Source organism: Vulpes vulpes, chromosome 1 (assembly GCF_048418805.1).
Source record: "Vulpes vulpes isolate BD-2025 chromosome 1, VulVul3, whole genome shotgun sequence".
Lineage (NCBI taxonomy): Eukaryota > Metazoa > Chordata > Mammalia > Carnivora > Canidae > Vulpes > Vulpes vulpes.
This window is the reverse complement of record NC_132780.1, coordinates 40,366,085-40,391,775: the sequence shown is the minus strand read 5'-3', so window position 1 is coordinate 40,391,775 and position 25,691 is coordinate 40,366,085. Positions and strand designations below refer to the sequence as shown.

At 33.8% G+C, this 25,691-nt stretch overlaps 1 protein-coding gene across 3 annotated transcripts in view; it reads right to left on the bottom strand.

The window, feature by feature from the left end:
• VPS13A (vacuolar protein sorting 13 homolog A) overlaps positions 1 to 25,691 on the bottom strand; it is a 237,353-nt gene that overhangs the window by 38,860 nt on the left and 172,802 nt on the right. For all 3 annotated transcript variants that reach the window (XM_026001515.2, XM_026001519.2, XM_026001517.2), the window contains exons 51-60: positions 24,458 to 24,586; positions 23,679 to 23,812; positions 19,992 to 20,121; positions 14,361 to 14,593; positions 10,843 to 10,996; positions 10,206 to 10,352; positions 9,896 to 9,977; positions 8,956 to 9,025; positions 8,006 to 8,111; positions 584 to 697 (exon numbers count right to left, since the gene is read on the bottom strand). In XM_026001515.2, the coding sequence (XP_025857300.2) occupies positions 584 to 697; positions 8,006 to 8,111; positions 8,956 to 9,025; positions 9,896 to 9,977; positions 10,206 to 10,352; positions 10,843 to 10,996; positions 14,361 to 14,593; positions 19,992 to 20,121; positions 23,679 to 23,812; positions 24,458 to 24,586 (1,299 nt within the window). The remainder of the gene's footprint in view (positions 1 to 583; positions 698 to 8,005; positions 8,112 to 8,955; positions 9,026 to 9,895; positions 9,978 to 10,205; positions 10,353 to 10,842; positions 10,997 to 14,360; positions 14,594 to 19,991; positions 20,122 to 23,678; positions 23,813 to 24,457; positions 24,587 to 25,691) is intronic.

The following is a 25,691-nucleotide window of genomic DNA, read 5'->3' as shown; positions in this document are numbered from 1 at the left end:
TTTAATTCCATTCAGTCTTCAGTTCTTAAATCAAGTTTATGAATTAAAACCGACAGGCTATAGTTAATAATATTCTAGTGCATTATTTTAAAGTTGCTAAGAGAGTAAATAAATCTTAGAAGTTCTCAAAAGAAAAAAAAAATTTTTTTAACACTGTATGGTGATGGATGTGATTATAATCTGACTTGCTGTGGTGATCATTTCACAATGTATACAAATATCAAATTACTACCTCATACATCAGAAACTAACGTATATATCAATTATACCTCAATAACCACATATGCCATACATAAAATTTTTTAAAACTGTCATTAAATATGTTAACAGAACTAAGGTAACATGTTAGGTCAAGATATAAACCTCCAAACACATTTGTAGGTGGCTCCAGTGTTATTTTCATATAGTGAAAAATTGTTATAAGTAAAAATTTCAAACAATTATTCCTTTTATTTTACTTTTTTACAGAATTTATATACTATTAGCGAATAGAATTTAAATGCTCATCTCCCCAAACAGATCAAGTTAATTTGCTACTAATGAGAGATCAAGGATAATAAAAATGACTTATATTTCCCCCTACCTTGATAGGAGATATATGGAAATATTCATAGAGACTAACTTGTGATGAATCTACTAATGAAGCTGTTTTATATTCTTCTTGGAAAGCTTCTATATCTTTATGAAAAAGTTCAACCTATAAAGAAACAAAAAGTATTACAAACTTAAAGGATCTATCTGGATGAGGCATTTAAGTCAATAGCTCTGACACTGCATAACACTCCCCTGTGACATCCATTATTCAACACAGTTCATGATTAAAAATATATTGCATGACAAGGAAACCTAACACCTATTGGTAAAGCTTTGTCCATCAGTTACAAACTGATAAGCCTATCTTCCTTGTTTCCATCTAATTCATTAAAAAACACTAAACTTTTCTTCTTGGATTACCAAGTTACCCCAAAAAGGCTACTATAATCCAATCCATCAACACTTAGGAACATTTGTTTCTTTAAATATCATCATAGTCTATTTGTAGCTTTTTAGTAAATACTTCACTGACATCTACAGAGACCCATAATATAATAAAAAACGGGAAGGCACTGAAAATGATGTTGCATGAAGTGATGATCATGGCTTTCATTTCTGATAATCATCATTAATTCTCTTTTTAAAATTTTATTTGAGAGAGAGAAAGCAAGCATGGGGGCGGGGGGAGGGACAGAGGAGTGGGAGAAGCAGATTCCCCACTGAGCAAGGAGTGTGAGGCTGGGCTCAATCCTAGGACTCTGAGAGCATGATCTGAGCTGAAGGCAGATGCCCAACTGGGCCACCTGGGTATCCCAACATTAATTCTCAAACACTCACAAATTTAAGTTACTTCTATGTGTTAAGAAATGGCTCCAACATACGCATTGTGCTCTATCATCAACAATATTAAGATGATGGGCTTATTAAGAGTACAGTATCTGGAAATTAATTTCTGGGATGACAGCGTGAAGGGCTCTTAAGACCAGCTCCCCAGTGAAACTGGTGAAATTTAAACAAATAAACATTTGAGGTGCCTCGGTGATTCAGCTGGTTAAGTGTCTGACTCTTGGTTTCAGCTCAGGTCATGACCTTGGGGTCATGGGATCAAGCCCTACATCAGGCACCATACTCAGTGGTGAGGTCTGCTTGAGATTCTCTCCTCCTCCCCCTCTATCCTCTCCCTGGCGGCACGTTTTTTTCTCTAAAATAAATAAATCCTTAAAAAAATAAAAAGAAAGTATTTAAGGTCTCTATGAATGAACCTAACGGTATATGCAAATAAAGCATCTTTTCACAAAAATCTACAAAAATTTGGTTAAAAAAAGCAAATCGGTGGTATTTGAACAAGGATCACTCTCTTAATTCCCCCTCCTAGTTCAACAAGCCTTATTTAAACTCTAGACTACTACACTCAAGAACACTGAGCAAGGAGTGTGAGGCGCGGCTCACACTTGAGTGTAGTAGTCTAGAGCTCCCTCTCTGCCCAGTGTCCAGTTGGAATACTTACTTTCTAGGAGGCAAAGATATCAGCATTTCTCATCCTACCTCCAGTTACCAGCTGCTAAAGCTACATTATGGGGGAGGTGGGTGCTTCCATCCTGCTACCAAGCCACTACTCGTGGAACAAAGGCTCTAACTGGGTATGAAACCAGTGAGAAAACTGAGTTCTGATCACTCTTATTCCACCCCCAGTTCTGAATCTCTGGTTCAGGTATTTTTCTCTGGGTGACAAGGAAACCTTAAAATAACTCCTAATCTTTTCCCAAAGAAATTGCTTACAACTGCAAGAGAGTGCGAAGAAGTTCAAGCCTGAGCTTTAGGAAACAGTGAATGTCAAAGAGAAAGGTAACAGAAGGAAAATCACTGATTCAATGAAGATACAAACTAAACTGTAGGCCTCTTAGTTTTTATGAATGAAATGGGGAAAGAGACAATATTAGAGGGATCCTCCTGGGTCATAATTAACATCAAAAACTGATCTCCAGATCAGTTTCTCTGAAAAAAGCCCAAGTTTGATTGGATTAGTTTGCAAAGCAATTTACGGCCTAAGGTGTTGTTGGGAAAAAAACAAAACAAAAAAAAGCAATCAGCCAGCAATTAGTGAAGCCCAATAGCTGGGTGTGGTTATGAAAAGAAAAGGCGCCCTCTAGACCCAAAACCAGTCATTCCAGGGTAAAGGGAAGTATCTCAAATCCTCACCTCTCTGAGGAGCAACACCAAAAGCTTAACAATGAAGGAAAAGTCAGGGGTATGGGTAGGATAGAAGTCAATAAATACTGCAGGTCACAAAATGAACAAATAAGCTTGTGAGAGAAAGGAACCATTAGCTGGGTTTTATAGTATGTCATCTAACATGTCCAGTTCTGAACCAAAAATTATAAAATATGGAAAGACATAGGAATGTCAGACATAGGACCCATACACTGGGGAAAAAGTACACAAAAGAAATCGCATATGAGATGTGATCAGAATGGATTAAAAGAAAAATACGGCCAAGTAACCACTGTGAATATGTTCAAGTAAAGAAGATGTTATTTAGAAAAGTAAATTATGATGATCATGTCTTATTAAATAGAATAATATATCAACATGGAGGGAGAAAAATTATCTATTAAAAAAACCTGTTAGAAATTATGGAATTGAAGGGCACCTGGATGGCTCAGTCCGTTAAGCATCTGCCTTTGGCTCAGGTCATGATTCCAAAGTCCTGGGATCAAGCCTTGCATCAAGTTCTCTGCTCAGCAGAGAGCCGGCTTCTCCCTCTCTCTTTCTGCCTCTCCCTCAGCTCGTGCTTTCTCTCTCTCACTCTTTCAAATAATAAAATCTTAAAAAAAAAAAAAAGAAATTATGGAATTGAAAACTGTAACAGAAATGGAAGATTCACTAGAAGGACCTTACAGTGTATTTGAGCTGATAGAAGAAATATAAACACTTCATTATATCCTAAATTAAATTCACTATTTCATTAGTGAACTTGAAGATAGTGTTCTGAAGAACAGAGAAAAGAGAGTCAAGAAAAATGAAGTCTCAGAAATGTGGTACATCATTAAGCATACTAACATACACAATATGGGAGTATCAGAGGAGAAAAGAGAGAAAAAGAAGAAAGACACGTGAAGAAATAACACCTGAACACTTTCTAAATTCAGTGAAAAACAGTAAGCTACATATCTGGGAAGCTAAATGAACTCCTAGTTGGGACGCCTGGGTAGCTCAGAGGTTTAGCACCACCTTCAGCCCAGGGCGTAATCCTGGAGTCCCGGGACGGAGTCTCAGGTCGGGCTCCCTGCACTGGAGCCTGCTTCTCCCTCTGCCTGTGTCTCTGCCTCTCTCTCTCTCTCTCTCATGAACAAATAAAATCTTAAAAAAAAAAAAATGAACTCCTAGTACGGAAATGGAAAGAGGCTCACAATACCTATTGAACAACAAAATTGCTGAAAGTGAAAGACAAAGAGAAAATCTTCAAAACAAGAAGAGAAAATCAAGTTATTACATACAAGAAGACTTTGATAAGATTAATAGTTGGGGTGTCTGGGTGGCACAGTTGGTTAAATGTTCGACTCTAGTTTCAGCTCAGGTTGTGATCTCAGGGTCCTGAGATAGAGCCCCTATAGGGTCAGGATCTACACTCAGTGCAGAGTCTGCTTGAGTTTCTCCCTCCACAATCTGTGCACACATGCTAATAAATGAACCTTAAAAAAAAAAAAAAGATTAATAGTTGACTTTCTAGCAGAAAGAAGGAGCCAAGAATACAGTAGGATAACATATACAAAGCACTCAAAGAAAAACATGTGCCAAGAAAGAATCCCAGTATGGCTACCTTTCAAAGTGAAGGGACATGAAGACATTTCCAGATAAACAAAAACTAAGAGAATTTATTGCTAACAGGTGTGCCTTACAAGAAATACTTTTTTTCTTTTCTTTGTTTAGATTTTATTATTTACTCATGAGAGAGAGAGAGAGAGAGGCAGAGACACAGGCAGAGGGAGAAGCAGGCTCCATGCAGGGAGCCCGACGTGGGACTCAATCCTGGGTCTTCAGGATCAGGCCCTGAGCTGAAGGCAGCACTAAACCACTGAGCAACCCGTGCTGCCCACCTTAGAAGAAATACTAATGGAAGTTCCTCAGGCTGAAAGCAAGTGACCCCACATGGTAATTGGAATCCAAATGAAAAAAAAAAAAAATAAAATGAAATGGTAAAGACAATTATGTAAAATGGTAAAAGTATATAATCTTTTCCTCTTCTAACTAATTTAAGAGCAACTGACTATATATGAATAAAAAATACAGTGTTCACCTGTAATGACCACTATCCCATGAATATAAACACAAAGATCCTCAGCAAAATACCACTAGCTCAAATCCAGCAAAATATTAAAAATATTATACACATGATCAAGTGGGTTGTTTTAACATCCAATATAATAAAATTAAGAGAACAAAAACCACATGATCATCCAGATGTATAAAAAGCATTTGACAAAATTCAACACATTTTCATGATAAAAAACACTTGACAAAGTGGGACTATTAGAGAACTCAACCTGATGAAGGTTATCTACAAAAAAAAAATCTACTGTTGATATCATAATTCATAGTAAAAGGCTGAAAGCTTTCCCTTTTAGAACAGAAAGAAGGCAAGGATATCTGCTCTTGGCACTCTTATTCAATACTGTACTGTTGTATTAGAAGTTCTAGTGGGGCAATAGGCAAGAAGAAGAAACAAAAGCCATCCAGATTAGATCAGAAAGGAAGAAGTAATTCTCAGATGGCATGATCCTTACGTACAGAAAATCCTACAGAATGTACAAAACAATGTAATAAACGAGTTCAGTAAAGTTGCAGAATACAAGTCAGTATTAAAAAATCAATTATAAAAAAATAAAAATAAAAAAAAATCAATTATATTTCTATACATTTGCAATGAACAAACCAAAATGAGATTTAAAAAACAATTTTGGGCAGCCCGGGTGGCTCAGTGGCTTAGTGCCACCTTCAGCCCAGGGCGTGATCCTGGAGACCCGGGATCGAGTCCCATGTCGGGCTCCCCGCATGGAGCCTGCTTCTCCCTCTGCCTGTGTCTCTGCCCACCTCCCCCGTCCACCCCCCCGTCTCTCATGAATAAATCTTTAAAAAAAATCAATCTTTAAAAAAAATTTAAAAACCCATTTTGCTCAGAGTATAAACAAGAATAAAATATTCAATGATAAATTTAACAGAAGAGCCAATCTTATATTCTGAAAATTATTCAACAGTGCTGAAAGAAAATAAAAAGCTACATAAATGGAAGACATCCAATGTTTAAGGATCACAAGACTTAATAATGTTAAGATGTCAGAACCCCAAAACTGGTATGTAGATTCAACATAATACCAGTCAAGCCCCTAGATGACTTCACCAAAGAAGTTTTCAAGCTCAATCTAAATTCATACAGAATTACAAAGGGACCCAAAATAGTCAAAACAATCTTAAGATTGAAGTAGAAAAAAAAAAGATTGAAGTAGGAGGATTCATATTTAATTTCAAACCTTACTACACAAAACAACAATAATCAGGACAGTGCAGTATTGGTAAAAAGATGGACTTATAGATTAATGGAATAAAATTGAATGTTAATGGTCAACTGACTTTCGACCAGGGTACCAAGACCATTAATGAAGAGGGAATAGTCTTTCACCAAATAGTACTGGGACAATTAGCCAAATGCAAAAGACTCATGTTGGACCCTTACCTCACACCATATACAAAAATTAACTCAAAATGGATGAAAAACCTGATTATAAAAAAAATTCTTAAAAGATAGGGCTAAATCTTCATAACCTTCACAACCTTAGATCTGGCAAAAGACTCTCAAAGATGACAACAAAAACATAAGCAATAATTAAACAGAACTTGGATTTCATTAACATTAAAATTTTGTGCTTCAAAAGACATCCTGGAAGTAAAACACAACACACAGAATGAGAGAATATTTGCAAATCATGTACCTGATATGGGACTTGTGTTCAGAATGTATTGTTACAATTAAAAAAAAAAGGGGGGGAGACAACCTATTTAACAACAGGCAAAAGATCTGAAGACATTTATCTATAGAAAATATGTAAATGATCAAACAACACATCAAAAAAATGTTCAACATCATTCCTCAGGGTACATACAAATCAAAATCACAATGATATACTACTTCACAACCACTATGAGGGCTAGAATCCAAAGGACAGATAATAACAAGTGTTGATTAAGATGTGCTGAAATTAGAATCATACATTTTGTAAGATTTTAACTTCATAAATATTCATAGCAATGATAATAGACAAAATGTGGAAGCAACTCAAACATCCCTGATGAATGGATAAACAAAATGTGGCATATCCACAGAGTACTGGATATATATATGAAATACACGCACAACAGAATATTAGTTGGTCGTAAAAATGAATGAATTACTAATAACATGCTACAGCCTGAATGAACTTTGTAAACTTGATGCTAAGTAAAAGAAGCCCATTAAAAAAAACTAAATAGCATATGATTCCATTAATATGAAATATCTAGAACAACAATAAATCCTACAGACAAAGTATATTAGTGATTGTATGGGACTGGCACAGTTTCTTTTTTGGGTTGACGAAAATGTTCTGGAATGAGATAGTAATGATGGTTGTACAGTTCTGTGAATACATTAAAAACCAGTGCACTATATACTCTGAATGATTAAAAATGTATGATTTGTGAACTGTATCCCAATAAACTGTTTTAAAGATTGTATTTATTTATTTATTCATGAGAGACACAGAGAGAGAGAGAGGCAGAGACATAAGCAGAGGGAAAAGCAGGCTCCCCACAGGGAGCCTGATATGGGACTCGATCCCAGGACCCCGGGATCACGACCTAAGCCAAAGGCAGATGCTCAACCACTGAGCTACTCAGGCATCCCAATATATTGCTTTAAAAAAAAAAAAAGGCATTATTTGCCCTTATCTTATCCATGTAATTTGTCTTGTCTTCAGAATTTTTTTGAAGACAGCTGAAAAAGAGATCCTATCTGATCTACCCTACCAATCACTGTGATTTCAGTCTTTCCATCAGTCACAAATAGATACTACCTTTAATTTTTATCCCTTCTCTCATTGAATATTGTCATACCCAAATTGTTAAGTTATTATCAAAAGTAATCCAGGAAAATAAAATAGGGAAAAATAGTGAAGTGAACATGACTACTTTCTCCTCACTATTGGCCTAAAACCTTTCCTATTGGCTAACTCACCTTCAAAAGGCTATTTTAACTTTCATCAATAATCTGAAAATGTAATTTCTACCAATTTACTCACCATAGCAGCATAAGAAAAATTTTTAAACTTTATTTTTAAGACAGATCAAAACCATTTTAATACCTTTAAAAATTTATAATCGTTTTCGTCCTCCTCCTTCCCCAACTCTTCCCTGTCAATGCTATCATTTTAAGTCTTACCTCATTTTTTTCACTCACTTCAGCTTCTGTCATAAGTTCTGCTAAAGCATAAACAAACCCAAGATCTAATCTGAGATCCATTTCTTGGATCAACACTTTGAAGTACCTATAATATAAAATAGAAAACATTTAAAAACCATATAAAATAGAAAACAATTAAAAACCTAAGTGCATTAGGAAAATCAGATGAGGAAAAATAAAAACATTAGATAACTATTAGAATATTGAAATTCAGGATTTTCTAGATTAACAAATAAAAAAAGTCATGGCACCACTGTTCATAATAATTAGCACCAAACTCAAAATGTGAAAATGCCTAACAGAGAAAACTGGCAAATAAACTCTGCTATACAGTCATACAGCGGAATATTATACATTAGTGATAATAAACTGTAGCTACATCAGTAAAAATAATAAATTTTAGTAAAAAGTTGAATGAAAAAATCCAGTCCTAAAACTGTATGTTCACTTAAACAACAACAACAAAATTTATTAGAGGAAAAGAAAGGAAAACTAAGAAGCATAATGTTTAGGTACATCTATACAATAAAACTATATTTTAAAAGGAAAGGGATGAAAATAGTACTTATTGGTAGCTGATAGGGTGGAGAAAACAAGAAATGGGAGTAATACATCAATGGATGTTTCTGTCAATATTCTATTTCTTAGACTGGTGACAATTTTAAAATATTTTTTTCTTGTTTCTAAAACAATTTGCAGTTAATTACAGAAAAATGAGACAACAATAAATAAAGTAATAAGATACAGTTAATATCTAAGTATATTTCATTCAAAGACTTCTGACTCTTCAAGATTATAAAATAGATTTTCCTAATGATCTTTATAATATTTTATACTTAAACCTCTGACTCATCTGAAATACATTTTTAAAGAGTATAATTAATTCACATACATTAAATAAAGACACAGAAATACATTAAGACACTTACTTAATACGTGATATCTGGGAATGCCCAGCAGATCTCATGACAATACTGACATCTGTAAAGGGCTTTGGAGCTAAATAAGTAAATAAATAAATAAATAAGATTAATCCCATGATGCTTTAAGCAAAAGATAAGCATTTTCTTGCAATTTAATACACATAACAATGGAGAACTAAATAATTTACTAAATCACAGGTATCAATTAAAATTACTATTTGTAAGATTGACTGTAGTCTTAATTTCAGACCCCAGGATTTTAAAAACATTATTTGTGATCACTTTAAGGACAACTAATCCTTTAAATTAGTGATTTTAAAGTAGAAGTATGCATTAGAATCACCAGGGAAGCACTGTGAAAACACAGATTCCAGGGTCTTGTCCTGGACTTCCAGGTGGAGGGACTTGGGCATGTACAAAGGTCAAAAGCTTCCAAGCAGATTATCAATAGTGCCTTAGCGCAGAGCCAGTGGTGTGGAGGTGGGAGGTGGAAAGCAAGGGGAGAAGAAGGGAAGGAGAAAGTGAGGGGCAGAGGGATAGTGAGAAAGAAGGTATGTGAAGGGGAAGAGGAGGACGGAAAAGTAGACTTGTCATTATTACACTCATCTGGAAAATACGGGACAATTTCTATCTTTTGTCAAATTCTATCTGAATTTTACTTTCTTCACAACTTATTCAAAGGTCCAGGTGGCTTTTAAATCAGGGATTTACAAATCAGTAATATTTCTAAATATTTAAATATGTATTTCTAATTATTTTTTCCCTCAGAATTCAGTCAACATGTTGTTGACTTTAGTTGAGTACTTGTTCCTTTTACAAGAGGTTTAGTTTTTTATGATCCCACAGAAACTAGACTTGAGAATAGTTTCATTTCATATTTTTATAGTACAATAAACCATAGAGCTGATACAAACATTTTTACGGTGATCTAAAAATACAAACAAACCTGAATCCATGGTGACTGACTTGGGAGGTTTAATTGGATAAAACACAAACGGAAATATAGCACCTTGTATCTGGTTTTGGATCTAAGAAAATAAAAAACAGGTCAGTATATCACTATGTTATAGTACCTGACTAGAAAAACAGGATTTACTAGTAAGTAGAAGGAAACAAGCTGTCTAGTTTAGTTTAACACTGAAACTGAAGTACTAGGTAAGAAAGATCATGGGAAAAAAAAAAAAAAAAAGATCATGGAAACACATTTGATTTATTGCTATGTTTTTTATGAATGTAGTGTATCTTTTCAGACTCACCTGTATTCTATAAATTTGAATTCTAAATGATGACTGATGTGCAGATGTGCTATATTCTAGTTTTAATGCTGGAAGATAATTTCTTCGTATAGCTATTACATGTGGTTGCAGAATTTTCATATTAGTACCACTAGGTGTGAAGCGAACCTGAAAAATATACCACCAAAAACGCACTGAATTTCTCTGTATTCATAATTGATTAAAATTAGAAATATGTACCCAAAACTTTAAAGATAACATTAGTTAAAACAATAGGCTAAACAGTTGATTAGATTGGATTTTACAATCTGACTAGTTTTAGATCAGATCTTTCCAATACGATTCACTAAAATATTCATATAATACTTATAGCTTAGTTGCATCACTTTTTATATAATATACTAAAAAATACATAAAGTGACAAAAGAAAAAATAATTTAAAAAGCAAAATAAAACAACATATTGGCTTCTTGTTAACTAAGGAATAGATCATTAGCATCTTAAGAGAATACGGACTTTAAAGTAGTTTATATAAAGTATATACGATAGAATTCATTGTTTTGTAAGGAAACCAGACTTTACTTAAAAGTTCACTAGTGATTCATCTGATTACAACAGACGAAAATTAAAACGTCACATCAGTACTTAAAAATATTACCGGAATGTTAGTGTCCAATTCAATAACCTTATCCTCTGAAGGTGAAGATTCAGTATATTCCTTAAATTCTTTCTCTAACTTCTCAGTGTGCTTTACACTCATTGGCTTCCATCTTGCCTTCTTCTTGGGCTTTGTCTCCCAAACCACATCAGAACTTACATGTGAAAGCAAAAACCATGGTACTAATTTATAAACATTTTCATTTTATCTGGTTTATTATATGAATTGCAAAACTTTCAATATAGTTTACAATAACCTCAATTATATGCAAGAATAATACAGGTTTAAAAGTATGAATTCATTCAATCAATACAGACTTTTACTCTGACACTATTTTAGGTGGTAGGGATACTATCAGTAAACATCTTTGCCATCCTAGAGCTTTATTTTAATTGATAGACAATAAAGAGTAAATAATAAATTAGTATATTTGAATGAAGTATGAGGTGAAAATGCTTTTGAAAAAAGAAAAAGACAGAGTGATCTGGAGTACTGAGATACACCAAGTAATGGGAGTTGCAGTCTTAGAGTGGTGAGCCAGTGTGTCACTGAAGATGAGACTAGAGCCACCTCACAGGAGATAAGGGAGTTACCCAGCAGACAAGAAGAGAAGAACTTTTCTGAGACAGGAACCAGCTAGAGCAAAAACTCAAAAGCCGAGCACCCGCCTCTGTAGTGTGCAAAGAAGAACAAGGAGGCAGGCCTGCCTGGAACACAGTAAGAGTAGAAGATGAAGTAAGACAGTGGGAAGCCAGATAATGTAAAGCCCTACAGAATATTATAAAGACTTTGAGTTTTATTGTGAAATGAGGAATCACTGAAGATGATGAGATCATCATGATTGACTTAAGCTTTGTAAAGAATACACTGTGCTGGGACAGAGCAGGGTAAGTGGTGGGAGTGAAGGACATAGGCAGACGGAGAAGCAGGCTCCATGCAGGTCAGAAGCAGAAAAACTTGTTAGGAGTTTAATGGAGTAAGCCAGGAGAAAAATGTTGATGGCTCTGCCTTGGGTAGAACAGTGAACAGTAAGAAATGGTCAGACCCTGTGTCTATCTTGAAGATAGGGTCAACACAGAGCTTCTAGATGGATTAGATGTGGGGTGTGAGACAAAGAGAAGAATCAAAGATGATTCCAAAGCTTTTGGCCTGAGCAACTAAAAGGAGGGAACTGCCATTAGCTTCAATAGGGAAGGAGGATTTGGGTGAAGGACAACAGGAGTTAGGTTATATGCATATGAAGTTTAAGAAGTCTCAGATACAAGAGTAGATATTTTGTGTAGGTGGTGGATGTACAAATGTGGAGTTTAGAATAAAAATCTCGTTAAAGATATACTGCTAAAACTGTTGGCTAATATGTGGTATTTGAAACAGAGAAGAGGGACTCATGTCTCAGGGCACCCAATATTAAGCATTTGAGAAGATAAGAAACCAACACGAGATGGAGAATTCTGAGAAAGAAAGAAAAACCAAGATGGTGAGGTATGCTGGAAGTCAAGCCAAACATTACTATCAAGAAGGGATCCGTTTTAACTGTTATAAACTTAAGCAACATGAGGACTGGTCTCTGGTGATTTTGACCAGTTTCAAGGTGTGTTGAAAGCAAAATCCTGCTGGAGTGGCTAAAGAAAGAATGGATAAGATAATAATCGGAGATAGTGAGTATATTAAACTCTTTTGTAACTGATTAACACTTTTGAGGAGTTTGGCTATAAAGGGAAGCCAAGAAATGGGCAGTAGGTAGCAGAGAAAGTAGGCTCAAGAGAATTTTTTACATTGAGATAAATAATACTGATGAAAATAATCTGAGAGAGAGCCAAAAATTATTGATAGAGAAAGAAGAGAACTGCAGGATCAATGTCTCAAGAAGCCAAAAGGAAATGGAATAGAGTGCAAAGTTGAAAAATATTTTAAAATAGGAGTACATGTATCTATGATAACCTTGGAGAAGATATTGGCACAGTATGTAGGTAAAAAATGTTCATGGGTAGAAAGTTGTGATTTAGGGGAATAGGTCTTTGGAAATTCTTTTTTGACTGCTTCAATTTCCTCAGTGAAATGAGATACAAGGCAGTGAAGTGTGAGAGAAAATGGGGGTTTAAAAAATGAGAAAAAGTGTGAAATAGTAATCCCAGAGAGAATGGAACAAATCTCATTTACTGAAAAATTGCTAAAACACTTAAATACATAATAAAAGCATCCATCCACATTCTAAAATTACTTCACTCTGTTTACCTATTTAAGTTATTTAAGTATTCTATTTATTAATTCCCTCTAAAATTTATTTTCACTTAATAAACAGAGAGGCAGGAACTGTGTATTATTCCTCTTTGCATTCACATCATTTAGCATATAGCACTTAGCAAATAATAAACATTTCTTGAGAACCATAAAAATTTGTATGAAAAGTGTTTAATATTGTTTTTAAAAAAAGATTTTATTTATTTATTCATGAGAGACACAGAGAGAGAGAGAGGCAGACACAGGCAGAGGGAAAAGCAGGCTCCACATACAGGGAGCTCGACTTGGGACTTGATCCCGGGTCTCCAAGATCATGCCCTGGGCTGAAGACAGCTCTAAACCACTGAGCCACCTGGGCTGCCCAGTTTTTAATATTCTTTTTTAAATGGCATTGATTCCATTCAATGAAAAGTCAAGGGTGTTTCTAGATGAATTTATATAGAAAAATGAATTTAAACCTGTGCCATATACTTTTAAGATTTTATTTATTCATGAGAAACAGAGAGAGAGAGAGAGAGAGAGAGAGAGAGAGAGAGGCAGAGACACAGGCAGAGGGAGAAGTAGGCTCCATGCAGGGAGCCCGACGTGAGACTCGATCCTGGGTCTCCAGGATCACACCCTGGGCTGAAGGCGGCATTAAACCGCTGAGCCGCCCAGGCTGCCCTATGCCATAATCTTTTGATATTATATATGCTTATTTTAGAGTTTAATTTCAAGGGTTAAAACATTATCCTGATTATACAGACTGGATGCCCTCAATTTAGGCACTAATACATACAAATTAACTGTATTATGTATTAAATATTTATGAACAGAAGATTAAAGGCACAAAGAAAAGAGTTTTACTGGTGATGACTTACATCGGGAATGATATATTCCATATTACCTTATTAGATCTTAAAGTGTCAAGATCAAATTAAAAAATGATTGGCTATATTCCATCAACAACTATTTATGAAGCATCTATACTGTACACTGTGGTAGGCGGTAATGGAAAATTAAATATTTCCTTATGGCATGTTAAAGTATACTTTTGAAAAGCTGAGTAAAACTAACTTTTTTGAAAGCTTTAAGAATCAACCTAAGACAGGATTTGTAAATTTGATTTTTGATATATCTTTATCTCAAAAGGCAAAAAAAAAAAAAATCTCAAGAGTATTTTTAAATCAGCACTACCTTAGTATAATAGTTAAAACACAAAACTTAAACTATGTTATTTTAGATTTTATAATCACCATTCTTAATGATTAACAGCTAATCATTTAAATGTATCCAACCTGGTAATGCCAATATAGGCTACTTCTTGCTTTGTGTAATTGTTGACGAGAGAAATTCCAACATCTTGTAAGGCCAACACAATTTCTTGCTCCGCTAACTCTGCTTTCTCACTTTCATATGTTGCTTTAAATACCCTTGGATCTTCAGTGAATAAAATAATGCGTTGTAAGCCTTCAAAGAATGAAACTAAATAAATGGTCTTTTTCCCAGAATTTATAGGTGTCATCATATCCTAAAACAAAACCATCAAAAAAATAAAAAATTAAGAGTCTTAATCAGGATATCTAGATTTCACATTTGAAAAATGAGAATTATAATGGCAACTACTTCAAAGGGTTGGACACACTAAATGAATTTTTATATAATGTCAGAAATTTACATAATTAAAATCAGTTGATGTTAGCTTATGCATTATGAAGTTATTAATCATGAAGACAGATCAAGTGTTATTGTTCTTTCAACATCTCAATAAAATCTAGTCTTCCTTTGTAAGCTAATCAGTAATACAAAGTATTATTTTCTCTGCTTTATTCTAAGACTAATCAATGTGTTATATGTTCAAAATTATTCAGTAAGAAATTTGTATTTCCTTACAAAGCGGAATTAAATAGAATAAAAAATAACTGACACTTCAGCTGCATGCTCTACAAAGCACAGATATTCACCACATGGTTAATTCTGCAGGAAGCCCTGATTTATAAGCACTGTGTTAATATCAGGGTCTTGAAGTTCAACAAAATAAATAACAGCAAATTCTAATAACAGCCATGAATTTCTAGTCAGTATTCTAGTGAATATTCTGATTAACAGCAAATTTTAATATACAGTAGTCCAGTTCTCTCTGGTTTTGTTTTCCACAGTTTCAGCTACTTGTGGTAAACTATATTCCAGAAGCAGATGATCCTCCTCCTAAACGTACAGCCAGAGGGTCAATAGTAGTCTTATACTACACCCCAGTGCTTACGTCTTTCATCTCACTTCATCTTATCATGTATGCATTTTATCATCATCATCATCAGAATAAGGATAAGTGGAGTATAAGAGATTTTAAGAAAGACCACATTCCTAGGACTTCTATTACAGTAAATAATTGCTCCATTTTTTTTGTTAGATTTGCCGTTATCTCTCACTGTGTGTAATTTTTAAATTAAACTTTATCACAGATATGTATGCATAAAAAAAACACATGGGTTTATATAGGATTTGGTACTATCCGTGGTTTTGAATATCTACTAGGGGTCCTGGAATGTGTCCCCTCCAAGATGGCAGGGGAGGGTGGGACATGTTGTATTGTACACATTCATGTTATAATGCAGTGAAATTAAAAAGCGGAGTGGTTACTATATAGTCAGTATTTAGGAGGAGTTAAGCTATTTATAATACTTTCAAAAAAATACACTGCATTAAAACTACATTGAGAAATAAGAAAACTATTTCCAAGTAATTCTGAAGTCTTTCTAATATTCTGTATAAATTTCAGATTTATCTTTATAAAGTTTAACTATCATTATGATATAAATATTCAAAAATACTAATCCACAGATACAGATAAAATAAGATTACAAAATAATTACAAAATATAGACATTTTTAGACAAATGAAACTGAAAGAATTTGTCAGCTGTCAACTTGCATTAGAAAAATACTGAAGAAAAATTAACACAAATGGAAACATGGAGACGCAGGCTGGAATGAAAAACGGAAGAAAAACGTGAGTTAATTTAAATGCGCTGTTAGTTGCAGAAAGCAGTAACAATACTTTTTATGAGACATAATATATATAATATGTATTTAGAAATAAGACATACAACAACAGTATATAAGATGAAAGGGGGTAGAGTAAGAGTTCTAAAGTCCTCATATTATTGGAAAAATGGCACCAGTACTAATTTACAGAATGCATGCTGTAGTATCATTAGAAGCTACAGATTTCTTTTGAGTGTGATGATGTCTACCTATCCTGCAGAACACCAGTAAGCTATGCTCATGGGTTGTTACAAGAGATATGTGCAATGAGGAATAGGATTTGTAGGTTACAGGGGCTCATAACACACCCAAGTGAGCCTTGTTCCGTCACTACAAAGCTCTCATTACAGGTGACCAAAGAGAATGGTTCTTTAACTGATGGGCAAAATGTCTGATGCTCCCAGCTGGCATACTGTTACCTGGCCTGTACCTTTCTGAGTAGGCAGCTGCAAACTGTAATCTATGATAGTTTTGAGAATCTAAATATTTAAATCTATAAAATATATAATGGTGGGCACTGCAAAATTATATACTAATGATACATGACTAAATGCTAAAGTGACCATCCTACCAGGAAGATATAACGATTCTAAATTTTATCAACCTAATCATAGTTTCAAAACATAAAAGCCAAAATTAACAAAAAATGAACATATATACCTATGGTAACTTTTAAATACAATGGTACAAGCAAATACACACAAAAAAAACCGTAATGAGCTAGAAGATTTAAACACTGTAATTAATAAATTTGAACAAACTGACATATACAGAACATTGTAACCAACAATTACAGAAAATATGTCCTTTTCAAATATACATGAAATATTCACAAAATGACTACATGCTGGCCCACAAAATCTATCTCATTAAATTTCAGGACTGAATCTGAGTATGTTCTTTTCAAATCACAGTAGAATTAAGATAGAAATGAAGAAACACAATTAGAAAATGTCCACATTTTTGAAAATTAAGCAATGACCTAAGTAGCCATGAAATCAAAATATAAATAACAAATCACAAAACAGAAAAATATATAAAATAGAAAAAAAAAATATTTGTGGAATATAAAAATAAATAAAAATGAAATTTAAGAAATACTTTGAACTAAAGGATAGTAAGTATAAAACATATCAAATTTGTGCTATAAAACTAATGTTGTTTTTGGAGGGAAATCTGTAACTTGAAGTGATTTGATACAAAAAGTGGTGAAAAACTGAAAACCACTGATCTCAGTGTCTACTATTAACTCAACTGTGCTCCCTCACTTGCCGCAAGTTGTATGTTGAAATCCCAACCTCCACTGTGACTCTTCTGGACACAGGACCTTTATGGAGGTAGTTAAAGTTAAATGACACCACAGAGGAGGGGCTAGAGATCTGATCCAACAGGATTGGTATCCTGATGAGAGATATCACAGAGCTCACTCCTTCTCTCTCCACCATGTGAGGACATAGTGAGAAAGTGATCAACTGCAACTTAAGACGAGTCCATCCCAGGTTCACCATGCTGGCACTGTGATCTCAGGCTTCCAGCTCTCAAACTGAGAATAAATTTTTGTTGTTTAAGCCACTCAGTCTAAAGTATTTTGCCATGGCAGCCCAAGCAGACTAACACAGTATCTATCTCAATAATTTTTTAAAAAGATTTTATATATTTATCTGAGAGAGAGAGAGATAGCTCAAGCAGGGTAAGTGGCAGGCAGAAGGAGAAGCAGGATCTCAGTTGAGCAGGTAGCCTGATGTTGGGCTTGATTCCAGGACCCTAAGATCATATCCAGAGCTAAAGGCAGATGCTCAACTGACTTAGCCACCCAGGAGCCCCTATCTCAAGAATTTAGAGAAAGGAAAGATGAAAGAATATAATATAAAGTAGATATAGGTGAAAATGAACACAAATGTATAAAAGAGATCATCAAAAGAGCAAAACAATGGTTTTCTGATAGAAAAAAGTAAGAATTAAATTGGGAAATCTTAAGAAAAACTTATGACGGGAAAAGAAATGAAGGCACAAATAAGCTATACCAAGAATGAAAAAGAGAAGCACTATAAATATTAAAAAGAAGATGGATAGGATAAAAAATTTTAATCAACATATTAGAAAAATCAGATGAAATAAACACATTCTTGGGAAACCTCTTAGCAAAATGACAAGCAGAAATAGAAAACTGAATTGTCCTAACATATTAACAAAACAGAATTTCATAATTTAAAATCTTCCTTCAAAAACAACTGTAGGCTAAGATGTCCTGGCTTCACTGGTAAACCTGGCAAACATTAAAGAAAGAAAGCATATGAATCTTACATACACTCTTAAGAAAATATGAAAATTGCATCCCCAAACATGTTTTAAATGTTAGCATAACCTTAAATATCAAATTCTAGTAGAGACATTACTCTGATGAATACTGGCTAAAGTCTGAAAATATTAGCAAGTCAATTCCAGAAACACAAGACTAGTCTTAATATATAAAACTATATAAAACCACATACATCATCCTTTCAAGGTGAAATCCAAATATCACAAATCATTTCCATAGAGAAAAGAAATTAAAAGCTTAACAAATGATACAAATTCAGTATTCATTCATTTATTCATACACATATATTTTTACAAACTAGAAGATAACTGCCTTAATTTGATAGAGAATTAAACAAAACCAAACCCACAATAAAAACACACTTAGTGATGTAATGTTCAGTTTTCCCTCTAAAATGGGAGATAACCACTGGTCTATTGGTAAGAAGAAATAATAATCAGTGGTAAGGAAAAAAAAAGACATTAGAAGAGGGGTTAAATTAAGATGAATTTTGAAAGACTAATAACATCTTTTTTTTTTAAGCTTTTTATTTATTTATGAGAGACAGAGAAAGAGAGAGAGAGAGAGAGAGAGAGAGAGAGAGAGGCTCCATTCAGGGAGCCCAATGTGGGACTCGATCCTGGGACTCCAGGATCACCCCCTGGCCAAAGGCAGGCGCTTAACCGCTGAGCCACCCACGCGTCCTGTCCTGAAAAACTAATAACATCTTAATAAAAATTCCTGAAAGTCATTCAAAATGTCACTGGAAAATGTTTATATATAACTTTATCATTATAAAAACCAAACCACTCAAAAAATAAATTCCTTAGTTGGTCCCTAAATGATCCTCACAGAAGCCTCACTGCCCTAAAATGACTGGCAGTGCCCTGTACCTGAGATAAATGCTGAAAGCACCTAACCCCAGTGTATCTTTTATAACATAACAGCAGCGAATAATGATGTAGACAAAACAGGACCCTTTCTGTTTTTAAACATTTTTGGTTAAAGTTTGAATTTGAATTTTTGGTTAAAATGTTTGGCAGTTTTTTAAATAAGATTTAGTTCTTCCAATCTCTGAGCATAGAATGTTTTTCCATTTCTTTGTGTCATCTTCAATTTCTTTCATAAGATGTACCATCTTTTACTTCTTTGGTTAGGTTTATTCTTCAGTATCTTATGGTTTTTGATGCAATTACAAATGGGATTGATTTCTCTTTCTACTGTTTAGAGACTTAGGCTTAGCAAAATAAGTCAGTCAGAGAAAGACAAATACCATGTGATTTCACTTATATGTGGAATTTAAAAAACAAAACAAAGAAACATAAGGGATAACAATAGAGGGAAACCATAAAACAGACTCTTAACTATAGAGAACAAACTGAGGGTTGTTGGAAGGGATGGGGATTAAGGAGGGCACTGGCAATGATGAATACTGCATGTTACATGTAAGTGATGAATCACTAAATTCTAGCTTTGGCAGGTTAGAAGTTCAGGCACAAAACAGGCCTTTTAACTAGCAAAACTGAAAGAGAATATCTTATAAAAAAGGATGTTTAGAATACCATAATACTCAACCCAATACGTACATCCTTTTGTGTTACTTCACCATGGCTTTTTCCACATCTCCACTTCAGCTTTCTAGAGCCCATTGGATCAGCCCATGTATAAAATACTGCTTTTCCAGGAGGGAGGGAATCTTCTATTTCACTGAGAGAACTACCATAAATAGTAAAAATACACATTAAACTAAGTACAAGCATATGAATATATAAGGAATCTAAAATAACACTTAATCCTGAGTCCACTAGTTGAGACTTGTAACAGTCCTGATTAAGACTAGATTGAAATTTTTTTCCTTATACAATGAAAAAGAGGTTTTCTAAGAAAATGAGACTATTTCAAGGGAAATATTTGTCACAAAATAAAGAGTTTCAAGTTTTTAAAACTTCTTTGTGAACTTTTGTTTTAATACAAATGAATTATGGAAGGAAATGATTCCAACTATTATCTATACTAAATCTGAGAGAATTTAATTGGGAACTCTTTCCTAAGTATTAGTCTTATTCTGGCAAAAACAAGACAGTTGAATTATCTTTTAAAAAATCTTAGACATGATATATAAATCTAAAAAATTCAAACAACTTACAAAATAATTCCCAGAAAAACAAAAAATTGGAGAACTTATAAAACCAAAGAAATAATAGAATGTAACTTTTCTGAGCTGAAGCAGCAGCTGACTCCAGAAGTTCAATGTGGGCATCACAGAAAACTAATGAAAACAGAATATTATCCCAGACATATCTTTGTAAAAATTTTAAGTTTTACCGAAATATAGGGAAATCTGCCGGTAAACATCTAGGAAAATCACACCCACAAAGGAGTAAAAATAAGACTGCTCTCACATTTTTCTACAATACTGAATGCCAGAAAACAATGGAACAGTATCCATACAATTTTGAAAAAAGAGTTTAGGACTTAAAATTTTAAGTCAAATTCATTAATTTGCAAGGGTAAGACATTCTCAAACAAGCAATAGCATAATACAATATCCACAAACCTTTACTGAAAACCTAACTCAAAGGTTTTTCCCAACCAAGTCAGGAAGAACTCAGAAGAAAATTTAAAGAATTGGCATGTGGGGCACCTGGCTGGCTCACCTGTAAGTTCATCCTTTTGACCTTGGAGTCTTGAGTTCAAGCTCCACATCAGGTGCAGCCATTACTTAAATAAGTAAAACTGGGACATAAAAATATTAAACAACTAAACCAGAGAAATTGAGTTGTCAAATGCCAAAAAAGCCTTAAATAAACACATTTTTGAAAAACTGTTTTATATTAATATGAATCAAAAATTCCAAATTATATTCATAAGAAACTGGGAATTTGGAAAGAGAAACTGAAAATGTGAAAATATTCCATTTATCCCCCATGGGTCAATTAGCAGATTTTGTTTCACTCAAAATTTAAAATGTACCAAAATCTTCATGAACAAAAAAGTAGCAATCTATAACAAAAACAGAATTTTCCAAATCATCATTAGAAAAGAATAATCCATATTACCATAATAAAGGAAAGAAATCTTAGTTATCAGAAGGACTACAAAAAATGGGTTAAAGATCTTTATTAAAAGAAACAGATTCTAACATTATAAAATTAGACAATAACCAAAAATCTCAATAATAAAGTATTCATAGCACATCTAAATAATGGGATATAAAAAAAAATAATGGGATATAAAGCATTCACTAAAAATTGTTTTAAAGCAAATTTACATGTTCACAATAGCTATTAAAAACAAGAGACTCAGAAACATAGACAGCAACAGTAAAACAGTGTGAAGAGAAATGCAACAAAATGGTGACAGTATTGAGATTTCAGGATTATGGTTTTCTTTTCAAAGTTTTTCTACGGAATTAAGAAAATTGACAGCCATAATTTATATTTGTTGGAGACAATGAACAATCATATTAACAACAAAAACAAAGCCAAGGAAAGAAAAGCGGGGAGATAACAGCCCTATAGGCATTGTGTATTCCACAAAAAAAAAAAAAAAAAAAAATCAGTTGTAAATGTAAACCAGATAAATTAGTTTAAAAACATTTAGAAATGCTCTTAATTCATGTAAATTTTAATCTATTTAGCTCACTGCAGAATATTTCTTAAAAGAAAATTCATCTCAAATTTATCTTAGATAGGCAATGAAAAAAAATAAAAATTCATATAATGTTAACTATACATATGTACAGTCTTAAACTCACAAGACAGTGACAACGCAATGTGAAAAATGCCTTGGTCACGCAAAGGTACAACTGAAAACTGTGTGTGTAGATTGAGGTTGTGAAATAAAAACACTAACTCAAAAAGAAATCTGAACCCTCATGTCACTAGAGCAGTATTTACAAAAGCCACAACATGAAAACAACATATGTGCCCATCAAATGGATGGATAGTATGAATGGATAATGAAAATGTGATGTGTACATAGCATAATTATTATTCATTCATAAAGAACAATGAAATCTTGCCATTTGGGACAACATGGATGCACCTCAAGGGCATTAAGCTAAGTGAAATTAGACAAAAAAAGACAAACCCTGTATGATATGTATGTATTTATGAGAGAGATCTAAAAAGTCAAACACACACACACACACACACACACACAAATCGAAACACAAAGATTTAAAAAAAAAGAGAGAGAGAGAGTGGTGGTTGTTAGAGATGGGGATAAGATAAAGTGGACAAAGGGGTCAAAAGGTATAAACTTCCAGTTATACAATAATCATGGGGTTGTAATGTACAGCATCATGATGGCTATAGCTAATACTATATTTTACTATAAACATATATATTTATGTATTAGTATAAACTAATATACTTATTAGTTATTATACTAATTAGTATATAGTATATACTTATGTACACTATACTATATATATACACTATAATGATAAGTATACTATAATTAGTATACTATGTATAATATTAGTATAAACTAATATATAAGTATACTACAAAGTATAATTAGTATTTAGTATAAACATAATATTTATATATTATGTTTGAAAGTGGAGGAAAGAGTGAATTTTAGTTAAAATCACAAGAAAAAGATTTTGTAACTATACATGGTGATGGATGTTAACTAGACTTACTGTGTGATCAGTGTGCAATATATACAAATATTGAATCACTACAATGTATTCCCGAAATACAAGGTTACATCAGTTACATCAAATTTTTAAAAAGTAAATACAGATATTAATGTCAGTTTTATACCTACATATTTCAGTGTATCTGTTTTTAAAAAATGAGGATATTGTTTTATATAGCTTTAATGTTGTTATCAGTTATATATGTATTATCAGAATATATATGTGTATATATACATACATACATACATATATATACATACATACACAGAGAGAGAGTTTTATTTATTTATTTACTGCATGAACTCTTGAGCAAGCACGGGGGGCGGGGGGGGATCAGAGGGAGAGAGAGAAGCAGACTCCCTGCTGAGTGCAGAGCCCAGACAAGGGGCTGGATCTCAGGATCCTGAGATCATGACCTGAGCCAAAGTAAGACGCTTAACCAGTTGAGCCACCCATGCACTCCGCATCAGTGTTATTCTTATTTATTTATTTATTTATTTATTTATTTATTTATTTATTTATTATAAGTAGTTATTCTTAAGAAATAATCATAAAGTCAGTGTCTCATCACCTAGACTCAGCTAAAATCAGGGGCACACCATATTTGTGATAATATTCTTACCTTTGATTGTACTGAACAATGTCACTCTTGGTGTGATTTATTAATAGGAATGTAGCTGCTCCATCATGATAATCTGAAAATGTAATAACTGTAGAATGTTCAGCCAAATTAACTTCTGCTATAATACCTCCAAGCTAGGAAAAAGAAAGAAAGAAAAATATTCTTTTTTTTAAATTTATTTATTTATTCATGAGAAATAAGAGAGGGAGAGAGAGAGAGAAGCAGAGACACAGGCAGAGGGAGAAGCAGGCTCCATGCAGGGTGTCCAACGTGGGACTCGATCCCAGGTCTCCAGGATCAGGCTCTGGGCTGAAGGCAGCACGAAATTGCTGAGCCACCCAGGCTGCCTGAAAAATATTCTCTTATGTGATCATTTTCCAAAGAATATTAACTAACAACACTTAATAAGACTGTTCATAACTTAATATATTTTTTGATGATTAAGAAAGCAAGTCAGGATTTTCTACTGCACATCCAGAAAATCATGAATCTCAACTAGAGTATACAGATGAGTCAAATTCCAGATGTGGTATATTCTAGTATTCACACACTCTAGCTTTCTGTTTAACAATAAAATTGTTTTATGTCTCTGCTTCGTTTTAGGACTTTTTCCCTTTACAAAAAGAAATTTTTTGTTCCTTTTTGGTGAAAGGGAAAAAAATCAAAGATATGAACAAAATTACAAGTATATAATAGCTTCTCTAATATCTCTCTCTCTCTCTCTCACACACACACACACACACACACACACACACACACGCACGCACCAGATCACCTACCTCATTATCCAGGCGCAATAAAATACAATTTTCTTGCTTGTTAAAATGTATCTTTTTGGGAGGGCCTTGATGTCTTTCAACTTGAATAAGAAGTGCATTAGAAGCATCCTCAGGCCAAAAGGGGATACACTAAAACATATATTGCATACATTTATTTTTTTTAAAAAAGATCTTATCATCAAGATTTTATCATTTTAATAAACCCACCAGGATAGACTTAAAATAAATCTCTTTGAACACTGCTCTAGTTACTGGGTTGCTTGGCTATGAAGAGCTATGAACTGCCTACTTAGAGACAGGTCACCACCTGTGGACAGTGCGAATACAAGCAGTGATGGGTGGGAAGTTGAGGAGCTGTGGTAAGTGGAACGCTGGAGAAGAGACTTCCTTGTGGTCCAGAGATCTAGAGGAGGGCTGAAAAATCAGCATGAGAAAACAGCTGAGAAGCAAGTGTTGGTTTGAAACAAGGGTATATTCAATTCCTAAAACTCATCATCAGGTTGTGGGTATCATTTGGTAATTAAACAACAAAATACATGCAAATGTTGAATCAGGTCATGTATGAATCCAAGTTCAATAAAAGTAAAAAAAAAAAAAAAAAGGTAAAAGAAATACCTAAAGTTCAGAGTAAAAAACAGGCTCAAAACCATAAGGAACAAAAAATAAAATAAAATAAAAATAAAATAAAAATAAAAAAACTTAAGGAACAACATGGACATCGGCGATCTGGAATCCAAACTAATAAATCAAGAGGCAGGCAGTGCACCAAAGGAGAAGCCCAGACAACAGAAACAGAAACAAAGAGCTAAGAGAAGAAGAAAGGAGAAGCTGTCTGTAAACTGTTCCATACACCTGTCTTACTGCGACAGGTCCCAACCAGACTGATGACTTCACAGACTTCAGTGACACTGTTCATGTGTGACACTCATCACCAGGATGTGGCCTGGAGCAATGTGGGAGGAACTTGGATGTTAAAGCCAAGTGCTTTTAGTTTGTTAATACCAACCTTATCTGACCTTAAGTGGTAACAATGGAACTAGTTATGAGACACGGTTAAGGCCATAAGAAACTTAGAAATGCTCTGAACTCAGGGCTTCTTGAAACCTAGCAGAACTTCTGTGGGAGAGTTAGAAGACAGCATTACTAACTGAAGTGTCATACTTCCCACGAGGAACTGAGAAGACTAAAAAGAATGTGCTTTCTAAATTTCCCAAGCCTGTTCTTCCCTGGTAGC